Here is a 19,257-nt window from a genome sequence, read left to right on the forward strand (position 1 = left end):
AACGTTACAGGATTAAATCCAAATCCAGCTGCTCTGCAGAATCCATGACGGTGTTTGGATGACGCGCCTCCTGCTTTTCACTCCTATTGTGATGCTCCGGCTCACGCACACACACACACTCGGCTCACACACTCACTTACCCAGCACCAACAGCCAAAGAAACTAATGCAGCCCTCGTTACCAGCGTTTGAGTTTTTAAAACTATGCCTTGATGCAACTTAGTAACCCTGCTGGAGTTCGGAAAGTGGGAGAAGTGAAAAGGGAAAGTTGGGAAGTAATCGGTGAAGTTTTTCGCTATTCCCGTGCAGGAGCGCATCGAGCCATAATGGCGAGTCGTGCGCGGACAGGATCTCGATTCTCTCTCGCGGCGTGGAGCACACAATCGCGATCACACTGGAATAACCTGGAGCTTTCAAAGTGGAGCCTAGTCGCCCTGTGTGTGTTTGTTTGTGGTGGATTTTGTGGTGCGGATAGTGAGTTTTCGATCCTGGAAGAGGCTCAAGTTTTGGCAGTGCAGATGAAGAAGCTGTCTACTCAGGAGCTGGGTGTTCTCACCATGCAGGTAATAAAACAACCTTTTAAAACTTCAGCTTGTGTCTTTTAACGCACGTTTGTACATGTATAATATGTAATCTTTAGACTGAGAGTATGGCTTGGTCTAATTATCTTGAATAACTTTGAAAGTGAGATAAAGTGCACGTTATTTAGGATATAATCTTGTACTGTCATAGCCTGCTATTGTGCATTTCTATATAACTACCTTCATGCTTGTTTGCATGGTTTGAATTGTTTATAAAATGTAAAGAAGGTTCTTTCCAGAGTTATTTTAAAACACGTTGACACACAGTCCTCACAATCGCATGGTTATTGATTGATTTTTCAGTCATGCTTGTGTGCATTCATTCATTTAAAGGCTTTATATGATATGAATGCAAACACTCCATTTGATAGATGCATTGTTTACTTTCTTTGAGTAGCCTACATTTGTCCTCATCAGAAACATCTGCAGTAGCCCATTCTTCCATTATCTGCATTTTATAAATAAACAATGTGTACATTTATTTCACTTACGTGTTATTAGGTTAGATTTTTTTTTTTTTTATCTGAATGCAGGGTGTGTGTTTTAGGTCATTTTATAAGCAAATATCCTTTATTTAAAAATATCTAACCGTGTGATTTTTGTAAAGTCAGCTCAATATATGCACTACAATGATTTGGCGCCACCAAAAACAGACAGATTACGTGAACACCGTAGTGTGCAAAATTCGTGCAAATTTCATGCTAATTATATGTTTTATGCTCTAGTCTAACCCTCTAAAGTTTCACACTCGACATACGGATGTTATAAAGCATAAACGTATTCCTTTAGCAATTAATTACGAAAACAATTAAAAGTGTGTTTTCGCAACAAATGGCAAATATGTTGTGGCGCTGTGTGTGATGTGTTGGTGTAAACGCGCGCACTTCAGAGGGGGCGCGCACAGAGGTGGGCAGTAGGGGGTCAGACCCAAATGGCCTTTCATCTGTGGCATACTATACTGCTGTCCTAGCTCCTCCTTTTTTCTTTGTCACACTCAGATGTTAATAATCTCTCTCTCTCTCTCTCTCTCTCTCTCTCTCTCTCTCTCTCTCTCTCTCTCTCTCTCTCTCTCTCTCTCTCTCTCTCTCTCTCTCTCTCTTTGGACTTATAGTTGGTTGTAAATCAAATGAATAAATTACTCATGCAGTCACATTTACAAACTGGCAACATCCACTGATTATCTGTTGTTGAAATCCATTTTTATTATCTTGGATTGAGCCATGAATTTAGTTAGTCATTTCCCACAAACTATATACTATCTGCTTCCAGTTTAAATATTCCTGTGCCCATAAAAACACATCTGACCTCATGTATCTACAAACTCTTACACCTACATCCTTGCTTTGATTCAAGACCCACCTCAGTGTTTGATGATGTATCTTTGTTAATATGAGATTCATTTTGTTTATGACAAATCAAAATGTCAATCTATATGTAAGATTTTTGTCTGAAGGCCTATTTAAATTACACGCGTCACAATTAATGACCACTGTTTCATAAAAAATCTTGTAGATGTTGTTTAATAATTATTAATAAATATAATTATGTTTTCTGTAATAATTTTCTCATAGCAAACAATCTTATTTAAGCTGTCATTTCCTAATGCAAGATGGGTTGCTCACATAAATACTTGATACCACCTGTTAAGTGTACTACTGAATGTTGTAAATTACAGTTCAGCTTGTGTATATTTGCTTTTTTTATTTGCAGTATTTCTCGTCAGGCTCGTCTGAGCTCTCTGTTTGTCCATCAGACTGGTGGCTGTGGTTTAAGTTGAGGCTATTTGAACTGAGGCCTCCTAATTGAATAATGATGGTAATTCTGAATGGGTATGTGTAAAAAGTAATAGAGACGGGTTCTCCGTCCTGTCCTCCTACATCAATGAACATCGTCAGTATAAAAAAACGAATAGCTTGATTGTCATTGTGATGAAATTGTATAGTGAAAATTGTGCAAAAACTTTTGGTGCACCTGGAATTTAAAGGGATAGTTCAACCCAAAATGTACATTTAGTCATTTGCTCACCTATTCCAAACATGTATGACTTTCTTTCCTCTGTGGAACACACAAATAACATTTTAACATTTACCATTCAATATTGGACCCCATTGACTTTCATTGTTCCGCAGGAGAAAGTCAATCAAATGTGTTTGGAACAACATGAAAATTGCCATCATTTCTTCACCCTTATTTAAATTTAAAGGATTGGCTTATACAATACATTCCTGGCATCTTCACATCACACAGTGATATTTAGATCTCGATTTTTTTCCTCTACCGACTGGTCTAGGAAGGAATCAGTGTTTATGCTGGATTCATCATTGGAAATGAATCCTGGTTTGAAGGACATTTCATAGTCTCTGGGTGGGATGATCTCTGATGAAATAGCCCATTGAGACAGAGCCATTGCAAATGACCCATCCAGTTAACGACCATCCATCAGCTCACGGCCACTCTGGGGCCCCTTCAAAGAAGTCCAATCTGATGGGCCACCCCCTCCTCACTGCCGAACTGGTCACACATCTACAAGTTTTAGCTAATTCAGTTACAGTGGGTGAGTGTGTAACAGTAGGTTGTTCGTGAGACCAAGGCTTTTCGGCCGTGCTTAATTAGCTCTGGCGTATTTGTTGTGTTGAATGTCCACTACTCTGTGACTGTGACCTTTGGAACTGAGGAACTGCTCTCTGCTTAAGTGCACACACTCATCTGGGGGGAACAGCCACTGGTCTTGATCAGAAGAACCCTGACCTGCCATTAGCTTCTGAGGATTGTGTAGAATTAGCTAGTTTTCTTTGAATTCGGTTGAAGATTATTATGACGACTCAACGTTGGCCCTAGCAAAAAAGTACTGTGGCTGTAGCCTGTGTGGTACAGTGGATTATCAGAAGGTATTACTCAGGTAATTTGATATGTCATGAAACTAATACTCATACTATGGTATTTGCATGGTACTTTGCATTGTATTATACATCTGGTTTTGGTATCTTTACCATAGTACTTTTTGGTTGTTTAGTTACAATGTTTCCTTATTTGCTGACCTTATGTGGAAATTGGGGTCATAGACAATTTTTTAAAAAGTTTATCATTAACTCAACTCAACTCAATTAATAACCTGTTGTGAAATTAAAGTCTGGGCTCGGTAAGTATTTTTCATGTTTCAGTGCTACATTTATTTATTTTATTTTTTCAGAAAAACAAATTTCAAATTTTGAAATTTTCAATTTAATTAGAATTTTAAAATAAGTTAAAATGTAATTTATGAATGTGATGACACAGCTAGAATTTTTATCTCATGCTGAAAAGGTGCTCAAAAACATTTTTATACTATCAATGTTGAAAAGGTTGTGCAGCTTAATATTTTTTTATGAATTTTGTTTTTTTATGTTTTTTTATGAATTGAAAGCTCAAAAGAACAGCATTTATTTCAAATGGTAGTTTTTTGTAGCATTATTAATATATTTACTGTCACTTTCTGAATGTAATGCATTTTTGCTGAATAAAAGTATTGATAAAAATACATTCCTGACCCCAAACTTTTCAACGGTAGTGTATTTAAATGACACTGTCAGGCAGAAAGTCAGTCAGAAAAAAATCAGTTTTAAACACAAGACCATATTCTTAGAAATGTAACCAAAAATTTACCAAAAAAGTAATGTGGTGTAAAGTCAAAAGAAATGTTTAATGTTTAATTAAAATGTTCTTACTGCTTTAATGCATGCAAATGTACACATCAATTATTAATCATAAAAAAAACTGTTGGGGAGTCACACCTGACATTTTGACAGTTGTAGAGTTATAGTGTTTTGCTTGTGTGTTTAGGTCTTTGAGTGCACTGCTCACTCTCACACACAAAAAAGAATAAGTCTAATGGCACGTTCTTCAGAGTCCTAGAGTGTTTTGCGTTCATTGAGTTAAAAGTGATTCCTGCCTTCCTCCTCCAGCTGTTTGATTCCAATTAATGCCGACTGCCGCAGCAAAGTCGCTCTCTCGGTTTCTCTGTACACGTTGCCCTGTTTTTTCCCCCCCATATCTTTTCTGCTTTATGTTTCACTCTATTGTCCCTGTCCTTTTGTCCCCTCACCGATTTTCAGTATCCCGTTGAAACCACTCCCAGAGACTCAAGTTAACTATTTAAAGGGAGCATTCCTCGCCGTCCATCGCAGCAAAACATTTGTATGCTTTAATTGGGCTTTCGGTGAAAAAAAAAAAAAAAAAAGGCCACCCCGGCAGTCTTTCGCCGGGTATCACCATGGTAAAGTAATAATGGCGTATTTTTCATTCACTCGAAACTTCACCGAGAGGGCTTCTCATTGCACGGCTAGGATGCGCCTGTTATTGAACGACCTAGTTAGAAAGTCTGCTGTGTGGAAGCTTTTGAGAGGAGGTCTTTCATTCACAATCTCCCAGAGGCAACCCCCCCCCCCCACCCTTTCTCTTGGAGAAGAGCCTGCCTTCTGTAGTGCCTTTATTTACCAGGAGCTGTAATTAACCGGCCTTATTTAATCAGTTTGGGCTCTTTCTCTCACACACACGTAGTGAAGAATAGAAGCTTCATGGGAACTGGCCTTTGTGCAGCGCTCAAAAGGTTCTTTCAGTAAGTTCCTACAGGGTCGACCTGGGATGGGACAGCGGGCCTTATCACAGAGTTCTCAATAGGGAGGTCTTCACACACCCTACCCTATCCCAAGGGGGATGGGGATGGGAGACCATGGGCCCCACTGCGCTCTCAGAAGTGTGTCTGTGTTGGTGTTTGTTGGATGTCTATGCGGGGTGGATTGGTGCTTGTTCTCTTCTCAACCTTTATGTTTTTTTGGGACTGTGATCTCCTTCCCCCTCTCCTCTGATACGGCCTCACATTCACAGAGAGACGAGAAGGGCCCTTACTGCATTCACACCAGACTGGTTTTCATTTCTGCTTCTTTCTTTTTTTTTTTCAAACTGACGGCCCCCTCTCTCCAGGGTCCAGACCGTTCCCGATAACCCTCTTGTGGTTGTTTGTCTTTTGAGGAAACGGAGTAAAAGAAACGTTTAGGTTTGAACAGTTGGTTGTCTTGTCAGTCAGATCTGCTGTGATATTTAACATTTGATTATTTAATTTCTGTATCTGAATACTGTAGACCTCTCTTGCTCTTTCGTATTTGTTTGTGCTATGCTTGTAATTTGCTTTGGTTCTTATTTTATTTTTTACTGTTTTTGTCTTTAATAATGTTCAAACTTTATATTAGGCTAGTAGTTTTTACTATGGTGTTAGAATTGGAGTAAAAAATTGTGAAATTTCACTGATATTTAAAAATGCGTAGTCATCATAAGTGCATTTATTAGAATTAGGGTTGCAAAGGGGCTGAACTTTCCGGTAAATTTCTAGAAAAAAATTTCTAGAAACTTTGCAACCCTAATTATAAAACAAGGTTACATTGGTCAACAACAAAAACGAGATGTTTTTGTGTGTGTTTGTGTGTGTGTGTGTGTGTGTGTGTGTGGCAGGGCAAGTAAATCAAGCAAATACACTGTAAAAAGTGAACAGTTGGATCATCTTAAAAAAATTACTTCAATTGTTAACACCTAAAGAAATTAAGTTTTCTCAACTTAAATTATCACGTTTTATCGTGAAAAAATGTGATAATTTAAGTTGAGAAAACTTAATTTCTTTAGGTGTTACCAACTGAAGTAATTTTTTTAAGTTGATCCAACTGTTCACTTTTTACAGTGTATCACTCACATATATGACAGTTCTTGCATATCTTGAGCTCAAAAGCATCCAGTTTTGGATTGACGTGAGGGTGAATATTTTTTATTTTATATATTCCTTTATTGTGTAATTCATATTTAGTGTGTTTTGAGTAAAAATTCTAAATCACTTTAAGTCCTGTCTGACCATTCAGGCATGAGCAAAATTTGAGATTTTAATCAGACTTCAAACCACATTTTGATTGGATTTGTCTTGCTGTTCAGATTTCAACTTCAACTAAACAAATTTGAGTCCGGCACAACAAATCTTTTTCTTTGCGTGTCTGAACAAAGCCTGTTTTAGTGATGGGACTGTTTCGTTTTTTTCTCTGAGAACCCATCAGTGTTGTAACTCCGTTTGTTTAGTTTTCCTACAGCTTTTATCTTCACTTTAAAAGCTGTTGATGTAATCTTGGAGCATTTTTCTCTGGTCATTATTGATTGTTTAGGAATGTGCATTTTGAATGGATGTTTTTTTCAGTGTTTCCAGAGACTCATGTATTATGTATATAAGGAGCTATTTTGATAGGACATTGAAGTGTCTGAGGCAGGAATGTTTCAGTGTGGGAGGAGTAGACGGAGGTCTGAACAACCCTGAAATGACAGGGTGAGGACACTGACTAACCAGACAAACCCATTCACTGTGACTGACTGACTGAATGAATGAACTCAACTTCAGTAATCCTGAACACTTTGATCCCATTCACACCTGCTGTTAGCATCCATCTTTTTTCTCTAAGCTGTTCACAATATTGAAGTGCTCACCTAACAAACACTCTGGGCATCAATTCTTTTACTTTGCTTGCGTGAAGCGGCCCCATGCCAGAGCCTGTTTTATTAGTTCTAGGGAGCAACTATAAATAAAAATGTTCTATGTATTGAGAAAATTTGGCAAAACTTGTATTCTCCATTAGAGAGGAAGGAGCTCAGAAAGAAGATGGATGCGTTTAGCGATTAGGGGAGGGAGGATGAGAGCACCCGCTGTGTTTGATCAGGGGTTACTCCCTGATTTAGAGATTAAAGAGGATCCATAAATACAGAGGTCAGTAGTTTGCATCCCATCCAGACCCCTTCATCTGATAACCTTTGAGATAAGAGGGTAGATGGGAATTCCTCTTTGTGGCACTGGGGCCACATTTCCTTTTTATTCATGAGAGGCATAAGACAGTTAGACCTGTGTCTCCATTAGTATTGGATGCTTTTTTTTTTTACTTGTGGTTTTGCTTAAAGGCACAATATGTAAAAATATAAAAAATCACTATATCTATGTTATATATTTTTTAAAGTTGTGTATTTACATTATCCCGACAGTTCCAATTAACTTCTAAATCCAGAGAAATTAATATTTTAATTCGAAGACACGGACCGTGTCTTTATTTCCGTTATGTCGCAGTCAATGGCGTCATATCCGCGTTGTCCCTGGTTTCCGCCTATGGTGCCATGGTAACCAGAGCTATGAGCAGAGCCCTCTGATTAACCAAAGCGACAGACGCAGACATCTGTGGAGTTCGCAATGTCTATTTGCACGCTGTTTTTGTTTTGTTCAAACATTATGGACCATGGCAAGCAGACTTTGGATAAAAAAGGAGAACTAAAATGAGAATCAATATCAGCGCGGTGTTTTCGAGATGCAGAGAGCTCCCATGGACAGTATATAAACGAGAGCTCCACGTCTGAGACTTTGACCGCTTCTACATGTACTTTATTAAACAGGTGAGCACATTTACATAAAACTAATCAATGTTATATAACGTTAGTTCAACAATGATAAAATGTTAGAATATGATCTGTATGTCATTCTAATGTTGATCTAGCTTACTGCTAAGTTAGTCTCATACAGACAAACTAACACATAAATGTCAACACATCCAAATGCAGTTTAGTGTGCTAGTGTAACGTTAGACCAGGTGAAACAGTGCTGCGTTACCTCACAAGTTTAATTTGTCTAATAAACTGACCTGTGAGTAGTATTTCTGCATGTAGTTCGGTAGAATGAAATGTCCATATTCCTTTTATATCCGCGGGAGCTCTCGTCGCGTTTGGAGCTGATAGCTGTCTCTTAGCAATCCCGAACTGCTTCATATCACAGTCATGATAAAAGCATCGATGTATTCAGTCAACCATAAACATTAGTAGATCTGCCGGCTTGACGTTGACGACAACATCCATAATTCTTAGCATGTGTTGCGTCATCAAACTACGCCTTTGTTATTGTAAAGAGGTTAGCGACCCCTAGTGGAGAAAAAATCCCATACTGTACGTTTAAAGGAGAACTCCGGTCAATTTTAACATTGAGCTCATTTTTTTGCACATTTGGAGTGCTGTCAGTACAGAGAACAACAACAAAAATCGGTGTTGCCTACACCTTGTTATCCTCTTTTTAAAATTTGCACCCTGTTGACTTCAATGGGGCAAGTTTTAAACCTGCTTTTAGCCTCTTAACATCCTTGATGTGTCATTACAAGTGCACAGCTAATGTGAGTGATTCCTTCTGAGTGAACACGGGTGAATCTGACTGCAGTAGATGTGAAAGATATGAATAAAAATGATAATAATTCAGCCAGCGCTCATACCTGTATTTATTTCCTGTTTTCGGTCGAAGTCCACAGTAGTCGATTGTCGAGTTCTCCACTGTTGCTTAGCTACCTATGATCACGCGCGTGAACTCGACAATCGATTACTATGGACTTCGACCGAAAACAGGAAATAAATACAGGTATGTGCGCTAGGCTAATTCTTAAATAAGAGCTCGCTAAGACACAACATGTTTTTGTTTTGTTTTATAAACGTATTTTATTACATTATTATTTAATTTTGATGATTGTTTTTTGGTGTGTTTTTGTGCGTTTTACGTTGCTGTCTTCTTGCACTCTTTTAAAGTTAATTTTAATATTGGACTGAATGAACATCTATGTTTCATATTTATATTTTGATTCCTAAATTCACTTGTAGAATTTAAAATGTTTTTTACATTTTTCTTATTTTAATATTTCATTATTTTAATTTCAGTATTTACCCTTTTTTTGGCCATAACGATAAACAAAAAATAATTCAGTTTATTTTTATCAACTAGAATTTCAATATCTGAACATTCCTTGCTAAAATTAAAATTCCTTGCTAAATAAAGGCACAAAGTTGTGAAAAGTTCTGTATTCATCATCCAGCCATCAAAAAAGTTGAATAAAATTAGATAAATTAGCAGACCTTATTGACCAGTCACTGGTTGACTAGTTGGTTGTCCTTTTTGGTACTTTTGTTGTTAGTGTACAGGTAATTCTTATCTCATTTATTTCATCATTTTGAAGATTGGCGTCCTCTCTTGCCACCCAAGAGGAAGCAGGAAGTGACCTAAGATAGTGTCTGAACTTTGAATCTGTCTCTCGCAGTGTGTACTTTGAAAGATAAAAAGAACCTTGACTCTGAGGCCACTAATTGGCCGACATAAAGGAGCGTTCTTGCTTTGAATGAGCGATAGGAAAAGGAGGAAAGCTGCTAGAGCAACAAGCAGCAGCTGTGTTTTGCTATGACTGTCTCGAGCTGGGCTGCTGCTTGCCAAGGACAGTTATTTTATCTCCCCCAGACCGACTGGTAACGCAACACCTGCGTTAGCACAGCAGATGAACTTGGGTGTTAGGCACAAGAGTACATTTCCCCTCAATGATATGTAAACATAAAAAGGGAATCAAAAAGAATTTTTATTGGCCACAATACCCAAGTTGCTGGTTAACGTTTGTGTGTGTGGACTTTATGAGAGTGTGCGTGGACTATTTACGAGCATTTTGAAAGTAATTCTTCTGTTTATTGATTCATGTTCCCTAGAAACTTCATAGAGATGTTGCAGTGTGGTCTCAGATAAACTGCCCTTGTCTTGTGATTGCTTTAGCAGTGGGGACCAATTTACTGCCTGTTTTACTAGGTGCCTGTGCCTGAGAGAAAGAAGAGAGCAAGATAGTGGGAGAGAAAGAGAATATATGGTTGTGCTCGATGTTTGCATGTGCGCTTCTCAAATCGTGCCCGGTAGCGGTCCGCTTGGCACTCGTGATGGTGTGTGTGCTTGTGTGAACTGGTCCTGTGCCAGCATTTCTTTTACAGGAGTCTTGGGGACAGCTCTTTGGGTCTCTGGTGTCTGCTGAAAGGAAGACTGTGTGTAATGAACACTTCGGAGCAAAGCGTGGTGGGAATGCAGGTGTCTGATGGACGCACTTATAGTAATGTTCAGTGGGCACATGCACGTTCACTCTGTTGAAAGGTTTTGTGTGGGGTTATTTAGAGTTTCTATGTTATTTTCTATTTGTAAAACTGTGGTACTGAAGTAGTGCAAACCGTTGTCCAGATATGTATACACATACACTTACTACAATTCAAAGGAATGGGGTCAGTACCTTTTTTTTTTTTATTATTGGGGAAAGACTTTTAGACTTTAAATTTAGACTTTCAAATAAATGCAGTTCCTTAAAACTTTGTTGAGTTCTTAAAATCACATTTATAACAAAAATATTAAGCAGCCCTTAAGGCCCTTTCACACCGGATGCGTAAAGAAAAAGCGAAACGAAAAAGCGAATAGTTCGTGTGCGAATAGTTCGCATCAAAACCATTCACATCAGCCGCGACGCGAATTTGCGACGTCTGTGACGTTCAGAGAGCTTCAACATTCCAAAACTTTCGCACGAATCGCGCCGACAGCTGAGAAAACATGGACACTTCATCATCATCATCATCATCATCCAGTCATAGTCATAGCATCCAGTGAAGACGAGCTTTTCGTTTTATTTAAAAGACAGAAAAGAAGGTTTTGGGTGCACCCAATCTTACAGAACAGAAAGTCTGAAGGGGAGTATGCTTATGTGCAGTTTTTTTTTTTTTTTTTTTGCGTCTTCAACAGTGCGTTTTGTAATGTAACTACACATTACATGTAACACACGAAGTAAGTTAAAAATCATTCGACTAGAAATATCACACAAAGAATGTATAGTATAGCCTACTAAAAGCAGCCCTAAATAGTCTCACTGCATTTTGTTACGTGTTCAAAGTAAACACGGTCTCTGTCTCTATCTTTGACGATAATAGTGTTAGCTTTCTATCCCAAATGTAGTTTGGCCTGCTAGCCTACACAGCACAGGACTATCACACAACACACTCACAGTCGTGATAACCGGTTGGTTGGCAATGCTACGCCACACATTGTCTTTCAAATCGTTGTCCTTGTAGTATGTGAATTGGCTGAAGCCTATTCTGTCGCCGCAAAAGTAAAAAAAAAATCGACATCGAAGCGAAAAAAATAAAAGTCGTTTTTTCGCCTCAGCACATTCGCGTTCGGTGTGGAAGCGCTCATTACACAAACAGCTGATCAAAAAATAAACCCATCGCGCGAATTATTCGTGCGTCAAAATCGCGTCCAGTGTGAAAGGGCCTTTAAGCAACTGTTTTGATAACATTAATTGTAATAAGAAACATTACTTAAAAACCAAGTCAGCAAATTATCATTTTTTTCTGAAGGATCATGTGACATTGAAGACTGGAGTAATGACTGCTGAAAATTTAGCTGTACCATTACATGAATAAATAAAATTTTATTTAAAACAGAAAAGTATATACATTTATATTTAATATTGAATTTATCACTATCATCTGATATTAGATTTTTTATTGTTTTCGCCTATAATATTTATTTCATCATCTAGCACTAACTTTGGTATAGCAATGGATAATGGTAGCAAATGTAATATGCACTTTTTATCCTGGGAATATAAAATAACATTAAGCCTGAGCAAAATGAATTGTGAGGCCGTAACTTTGATGCTTCAAAAAGTTCATAAAGTCATCTTAAAGAAAATTTTCTTTATGATTTTTCTTGGAGTTTCAATGGAGGAAAAGAAATCTCTCGGTTTTATTAAACATATCTTCGTTTTGTGTTTCGAAGATGAATGGAAGTCTTGGTACAACATGAGGGTGAGGTAAATGATGACAGAATTTTCATTTTTGGGTGGACGGTTCCTTTAAATTCATAACTGACTTTGAAGACCAGCCAAGCGGGTTCTTGAGTGTTAGGTCTGTTGGTTTTATTTGTCATTTGCTTTGCTGTGTTGTGTTTTGTGAGCCAGATGTTGGTTGGTTAAGTAACTACTGTTGACATCTAGACCCAGATTGAAAATAGATGATTGTTTTTTGATTGGGTGATGTTATAGATGAATGATATACTTGCTTTATAGCTGAAAGAGCCAAAGAAAATGGAAAAAAAAACTGAAAACAGTATAATTATTTGATTCAGCATGATATCTCCTATTGTTTACTTTTGCTGCAAGACTGTAGATTTCAACCTGATAATGTCTCTGTGGTTAAAATCTGTTAATGTCAGTGTTATGTCTTGATTTACTTGCTTCAATGAGTGAGTTACCGCAAACCGGAATCAGACCTTCAGCTGTTTTTGTGTCAGGATTTGGCAAATCTTTCATCTGATTTTCATCTCTGTTTGGGTTCCTCAAAGAGGATTAGGTGAGGTTGTTTGTTTGCAATGTCTTCACTTCATGAACCATTATGGATGGTGCCAAAACCAAGTGCCGTATTCCTGTGTTTAGCTGGATTTGGGAAAATGAGGCAAGGTTGGCATTTTTTTTTTACTATTTGAATTAACCCTGGCAGCTCTCTCGGTGGAAATGTCATCATTTAGAGAGCAGTTGCAAAGGAATGTAAGCAGTGATTTGACAGCAAATATATCTTTAGTTGCCTAGGGTGTTTACTGTCTTCACTGCAAGACTTTGTGGATCATGTTTTTCTATAGTTTAGTGTGAGTTTACCAGCTTGTGCACAAATGCATATTTGCGCATGGAAATATTTGTCCATGAGTACCCAGAGCTTTGATCAGCCAAACTTTAGCCTTGCAATGGTGTCATGCTGTATAATCTGACAGAAACCGCATCGATGACATTTCCAGACTGCTGATTCAAATGCATTTCTGTCTCGTTCTTAACGCTTGTTGTTTTTCCTCACCCGTTTCCCATGAACGTGCATGTAAACCTGACTGAAACTAAGGTATTATACAAATAATTGACAGCAAATGAGGTACAATTTTTCCCTCGAGTTGTTTTTCTAGTTATGTTTGTGGCCAAATGTTTCGCCACGCTCAGCTTAAAGCGTTTTCTCATAGTCATTGTGCAAATATTCACACACATCCGAAGTTTTAGGCTTATCAAGTAGGTTTGAGAGATTTTTTAAAACATATAGTTTTATTGAGATTGCCTGCCATGCCTATTGTACATAACTTAATTCTCAAGTAAAAAAAGATGTAATCTTATAATAATTTAATGGTTTTTAGTTTATTCCGCTTGCACAAAGGATTACTTGTTGGATTGGATAGGATGGTTGTACATGGATTTATTTTAAATACTTATATAGTCCTTCACTGTTGTCTAGGACACATCAGGGTGGATTAGTGTTTGTACTGCAAATACAGTGTGGTCACATTTTCAACTACCTGAGAATGTTGTTTAAGTGATTGTATCACAAACATTTTATACCCCATCCTACCTACATTTAGTTCACTTCTGACCAAATCCCCCAAAATAAATGTTAATATCAAGAATAATCAGTGTCTTTGACATATATTGAAGGCAAGGTTTGTAGCATAGTGTAATAGACTTAAGACCCTGATAAACTTCAAGCGAAATCGAAGAACCAACTGATGTGGCATCATTTCGAACAAAATCAGGCCAAAACTATGTTTGATTGGAGTCCGCTTTGGCTCCTTGGCGATTATGTAATAGGTGGGTGAGGTGCTCTGAGGCTCTGCCTTGTTTGACATGGAAATCTTCTCTGGTTCATTTCTTCTGTTAAGTCCGTCGAGATCAGACATCTGCGAGTGAAAACATGAACACACTAGAAAGCCTCTTTATAGTAGAAAATGAGGTTGGAATGTTTTAATAAAGCTACTTGCTTTTAAGCAATCTTTTGTATAACATGCACATAACTGGTGCGCAGGGTCACATGCGTCATAAAAAATAAACGATGTGCAGCAGAAAACATGAATAGAAGCGCTTTGGAGTACCAACATTTTAGGGGACAGGGACACGTTTATTTACTGGAGTGGGATTTTTCTCCATCTCTGGTAAGATAGCAATCATGATGATAAGTATGTTCATTAATTATTAGGGGTGCGACGGATCGCAGTTGTTTTGTGATCCATACGGACCAGGCCCCACGGTTCGGTACGCATGTGATTCGCGGATTAACTGCTAAGTTTAACCATCATAGAGTGAAAGTTTATCATCTGGGCGTGTTTTGTCCTGCTAATTTACATATTCAAATTTACTTTAAATGTGGAAGAAGAGGTGAAAATTCTGGATTCTCACGTTTTTATCTGTGTGCACAGCCTCCCAGAGAGCATGCGCATGCAGAGCAAGAAAAGAGCGTTTCAGACAGCGCTCGGACACTGAATTGATTCCTCTTTCGTGTTTACTTCGCTTGAACGGACACATACACACAAAATTGTCAAAATACCCGTCGGCAAGTATTCTCTGGGCTATGTCATAAGTGAACAGATGAGAAAGAAACCGGATGTGTGTCAGTATGTTCGGTCCTTGCATTCAGTCTTACAGTGACAGCAGCCTAATATTCCTGCTGTTGTCTTTGCCATTAATGTTAATAAAATAAAATAAAATCATCTACCATGTTCGAGAGAAAAGAAGATAGTGAGGAGAACAGCCAGGAGGAAAGTGATGACGACAGTTTGTAGGATAAGTGTATCGCGTAAAGTGTGAGTAAATAAACGTGACATGACTTTACTAGAGTGCCAAATTGCAGAGCTCGTGCAAACATATCCACATTGCTATGATCAGATTCTTATGCTTTAGTTTAAAAAAATGCTTGCTGTTTTCTCATATTGTTTTGTGATTATTTTGATATTGAGAGGAAAGCGCAAAGCACATATTCATCTAAACGCCGCTCTCAGCAGTGTGGTTGGTGGCGGGACGTTCGCTAACGGTATACCACTACTCGCGTATTTCAAACTTATTTTTACCCTAACCGAAGAACAAAAAAGAATTTCACAGTCGACATATCGGGGCCTTTGTAAAGACAGGCCCGTTGGGTATCCGAGGCCCCTCTCCCTCACTGATGCTGTCTGTAACCAAGCCCCTGTGTCCATCTGAGCGTGTTCACCACGCACCATGAGTTCACATCCGGCAGACAGCCAACAGAGCCTTTGTCCACTGGACTGAAGCGAGCAGCAGGATCCTGCTCTGTCTTACTGATCCGAGAATAACCAGAGATAAGCAGTGATCCCAGACTGGAATGATTCTCCCTGATCATTGGAATGTGCTTCCTCTTGTAGGCCTTGTGTTGAGTTTTCATTTAGGAGTTTTATGGGTTCAGAAGAATTAAAGGGTTCTAGTCCATGCGTGTTAGCTTTAAGGTCATCTGTATGCTTGCGTAGTAGTTGTCACAATTATTGTTTAGCAAATATACACATTTAAGTTTTCTTTCAGGAAAACAGACCAAAACACTCACTCATGTTTTTTTCCACCTCAGTGATGAAGTACAGAGCTTTATATCCATGTAATATACATTTAGAGGTCCCCAGGGTTTGGTCTGTTCTTTAGAACTTGAAGTTTACAACACAGAGCACATGTGTACAATTCTAGTTTTGGTCCGTGTTCCTGGGAAAGGTGCATTCTTAAGTGACAGCCCCTCAAAAGTCCCTCTTTGAGCCATTGCCGCCCTGTCTGCTGGCCCTGTCACCACCATATGACTAGTGACTCTAGGTCATCAGGATAGAGGAAAGACAAATGTTTATTGTCAAACAGTATATGCCAGGGACAAAAGATCACAGCATAGCATTACGGAAATAGCGGGGGGAAAAATCAAAGTGCTATTTTCTGTACTTGCTAACAAGTGCCTTAAACTGAGTATTTGAGTAAGTAAGAAAGAATAAGTTCCACAAACCTGGTGAACTTTGACAACCTTAGCAACCATTGAACATCAAATGTAAAAACATAATTTTGTTTCCCAACAGACTGATTAAAATCCGTGCACCCTGAGTCCCTGACTCTTTGACGTTGAGTAGTAGACAATCTGTGATTTTCAGGAGTGCTTTCCAGTTTTGTGTGCAACTTAAATTTGGTCACAGAACAGACTGGCGAATATGTTGACTGATGTATGTGCGTTGATCAATGTTTATATGTTGTTAAAAGCCTATTAAATCTGTTCATCATAATGTCTTTTCAGAAGACTTGGATTAAACCGTTCAATTCGTATGAAATTCCTTTACATTCTCTTTGTGAACTTTTTGAAGCTTCAAAGTTTTGGTGGAATAAACTTTCATTGGCGGGACAGAAATCGCTCAGGTTTCATTAAAATCTTTATAATTTGTGTTTTAAAGGTAAACTGGTTTGGAACGACATTAACTATTTTGTTACTGATGTTAAAAAGTGAGGACAAAATCCCAGCCAAAGTTAATTTACAATGTATAGGTTCACCAATATACTTCTCTGTTTCTTGAATTATGACTAGCTTTGCCTCTTGCATGTCGATAGTCTTTCCATCGAAACTACTGTGCTTCAGGTGTTAAAGAAGGTGAATCAGAGTGAATCAAAAAGGCTTTTCCAAGTATCCTAACACTAATGTCCTAAAACTAATATTTTATGTATCCAACTTGAAAGACTTCTAAGTCATTTTTATCCAGTGGATCTAGCTCGAGAGCATGCAGTATGTAGATGTAGACATGACCTCACATTTTAATATAATGTAAAACCAGAGAGTGAGAGGACCACCCTTGATCTGCTGTACATGTTCTCGTTCAGTTTGGCTCTCCCGAGTGATGTGGTTGAATTAATGCAATCAAAGCAATGAGAATTACGTTTTCTGAATAAAAAGCAGATCGCTGGTTTATAAGGAGAAGTCTGTTTGCTTAAGCTTGACGGTGCCGAAATGTTGGCTTTCACAAGCCTGCAGACACCATTTGATTGCCTAGTTCCCGTAAACTCAAACTGACTCTATGGGATGTTTGATCTGGATTTCTTATTTTATGTGGAAAAATAGATTTGTTCTTCAGTCCAGGCAGAAATCCTGTCTTCTACCATGCTGTTTGTCTAGTCAGTGTTTGCTCTCCAGTCCTCGAGGTTTTCTCACCTCACTTGCTTCATATTTAGCCGTTCACAGTTCAAAAGCTTCAGATGAAGAACATTACAAGGGTGTAATTATGACTACAGGTGCCAGATCTGTTGGTGTGTGTCTGTGTTGGCAGTGTTAAAGGAGATTGGGCACAGAGGGCAGCTAAGCCCGGCGTTGCCCAGACCATCTGTGGGCGTTGTGGGTTGAGGTGGTTGGAAAGTTGGAAAGTTACACCTCCGTGAGTGCCAGGGTAGCCAGCGCACGGTCCAGGACTTGCAACATAAGCCGTGTGTTGCATGATAATTGAAAACACAGCACAAAATTCCTTGTAGTTGGAATTTGATCACACCTGTGTGTGAATTTCTTTTAAAGAAAACCGCTTGAGCCCAAGATGGAGAATGTGTATGGCTGTGTAGTACGTCTGCATTCATTTATGGATTAAATCTTCTGAAAGATTTCATATGGGAGGTTTTGTTTTTTGGTTCAGGTTTGCTACTAAGAAACCCTTAACTAATCGTTTAGTACTTTGATGTGTTACTTTGATCCACCAATAAAGCAGTTTTATAAGTTGTCAAATGGTATTTCTATTTAACAAGGCCCAGGTTTGAAGTCCTGAAGTTTGACTTTCATCTTCAGTGGATTGGAAACGTTGCATTGCACTAGCCAAAAGTTTGGGCATACCATTTAAGGATTTTAGACACCATTAGACACCAAAAAAAAATTATTTATGGTTTGTGAATGTGGAACAGTCTGTAATGCTCAATAATCCTAAATACTATGTCTGGTTGGTAGACTTTTAAACAATTTTAGCTTTTAAACAATATCATGGTATTACTTCATGTGATAAATGAGAAAGTATTATAGACTAGGCTAATTGTTTGCATTTCTGTTACTTATAATATAAAAATAGTATGTAGAAAAACAACAGTTGAGAAGCCGAGTGTTTTATTACCTTGAATTTCTGCGTACAGCCATTGCTGCAGGCTCACAAGAGCCAATATGCACAGGCTAAATAGAAAAACTTTTTCGCATACCGTTTACATGCTGTCTAATAACGTGTTAGAGATGACTGTTAAAAAGAGACCTTACGAAGACGGAGAATGTGAGCACTGTGTGATCAGGTGCTGGCGTTCTCAGCGCCGCCTGTCAAAATAAAAGTCTGGCGTGCCGTCAAAATAAAAGTCCCGCTTCTAACACATCGGCCAATCAGAAAAACGTATCGGCCGATGCTGATATATCGGCCTTGGCGAGGTATGTTGTTACGTTATGATTCATTTATTTATACTTTTTAAAGACTTTCGTTCATCTTTGGAACACAGATATTTTTGATGAAATCTGAGAGCTTTCTTTTTCTTCCATTGACAGTCTACGCAACTACCACTTTCAAGCCCCAGAAAGGTAAAGACATCATAAAAGTAATCCATGTGACTCCAGTGGTTTGACCTCAATTTGATACATTTTATAAAAAGTGCTTTGTTTGTACACACACACACAAAAAAACAATTTACCACTTTATTTACGATTACAAATGAAGTGGCTGTCAATGAAGGGACATAAATCTCTCAGATTTCATTAAAAAAAATCTTAATTTGTGTTCTGAAGATGAACGAAAGTCTTACGGGTTTGGAACGACATGAGGTTGAGTAATTAATGACAGAATTTTAATTTTTGGGTGAACTATCCCTTTAATGGAAATGGAATGGAAACTCCATCTGATGGGAATGTGGATGATCTGGTTCTAGGTAGACCCTGCAAGTGTAGCAGGAAATGAAGCGGTGTCTCCATCGTCCCTCATAGATGGATGAGCTCCGGGAATGTCAGGGATGTGGACTCCAAGACCTCTTTTT

General features: G+C 38.3%; 1 protein-coding gene across 1 annotated transcript in view; it reads left to right on the forward strand.

Annotated features, from left to right (window-relative positions):
• Positions 1 to 19,257, forward strand: part of cachd1 (cache domain containing 1) — a 74,189-nt gene continuing 54,932 nt past the window's right edge. The window contains exon 1 of the mRNA XM_081380614.1: positions 1 to 562. Within this exon, the coding sequence (XP_081236740.1) occupies positions 212 to 562 (351 nt within the window). The 5' untranslated portion in view covers positions 1 to 211. The remainder of the gene's footprint in view (positions 563 to 19,257) is intronic.

This window comes from Scardinius erythrophthalmus (genome assembly GCF_964197995.2).
Source record: "Scardinius erythrophthalmus genome assembly, chromosome: 12".
NCBI lineage: Eukaryota > Metazoa > Chordata > Actinopteri > Cypriniformes > Leuciscidae > Scardinius > Scardinius erythrophthalmus.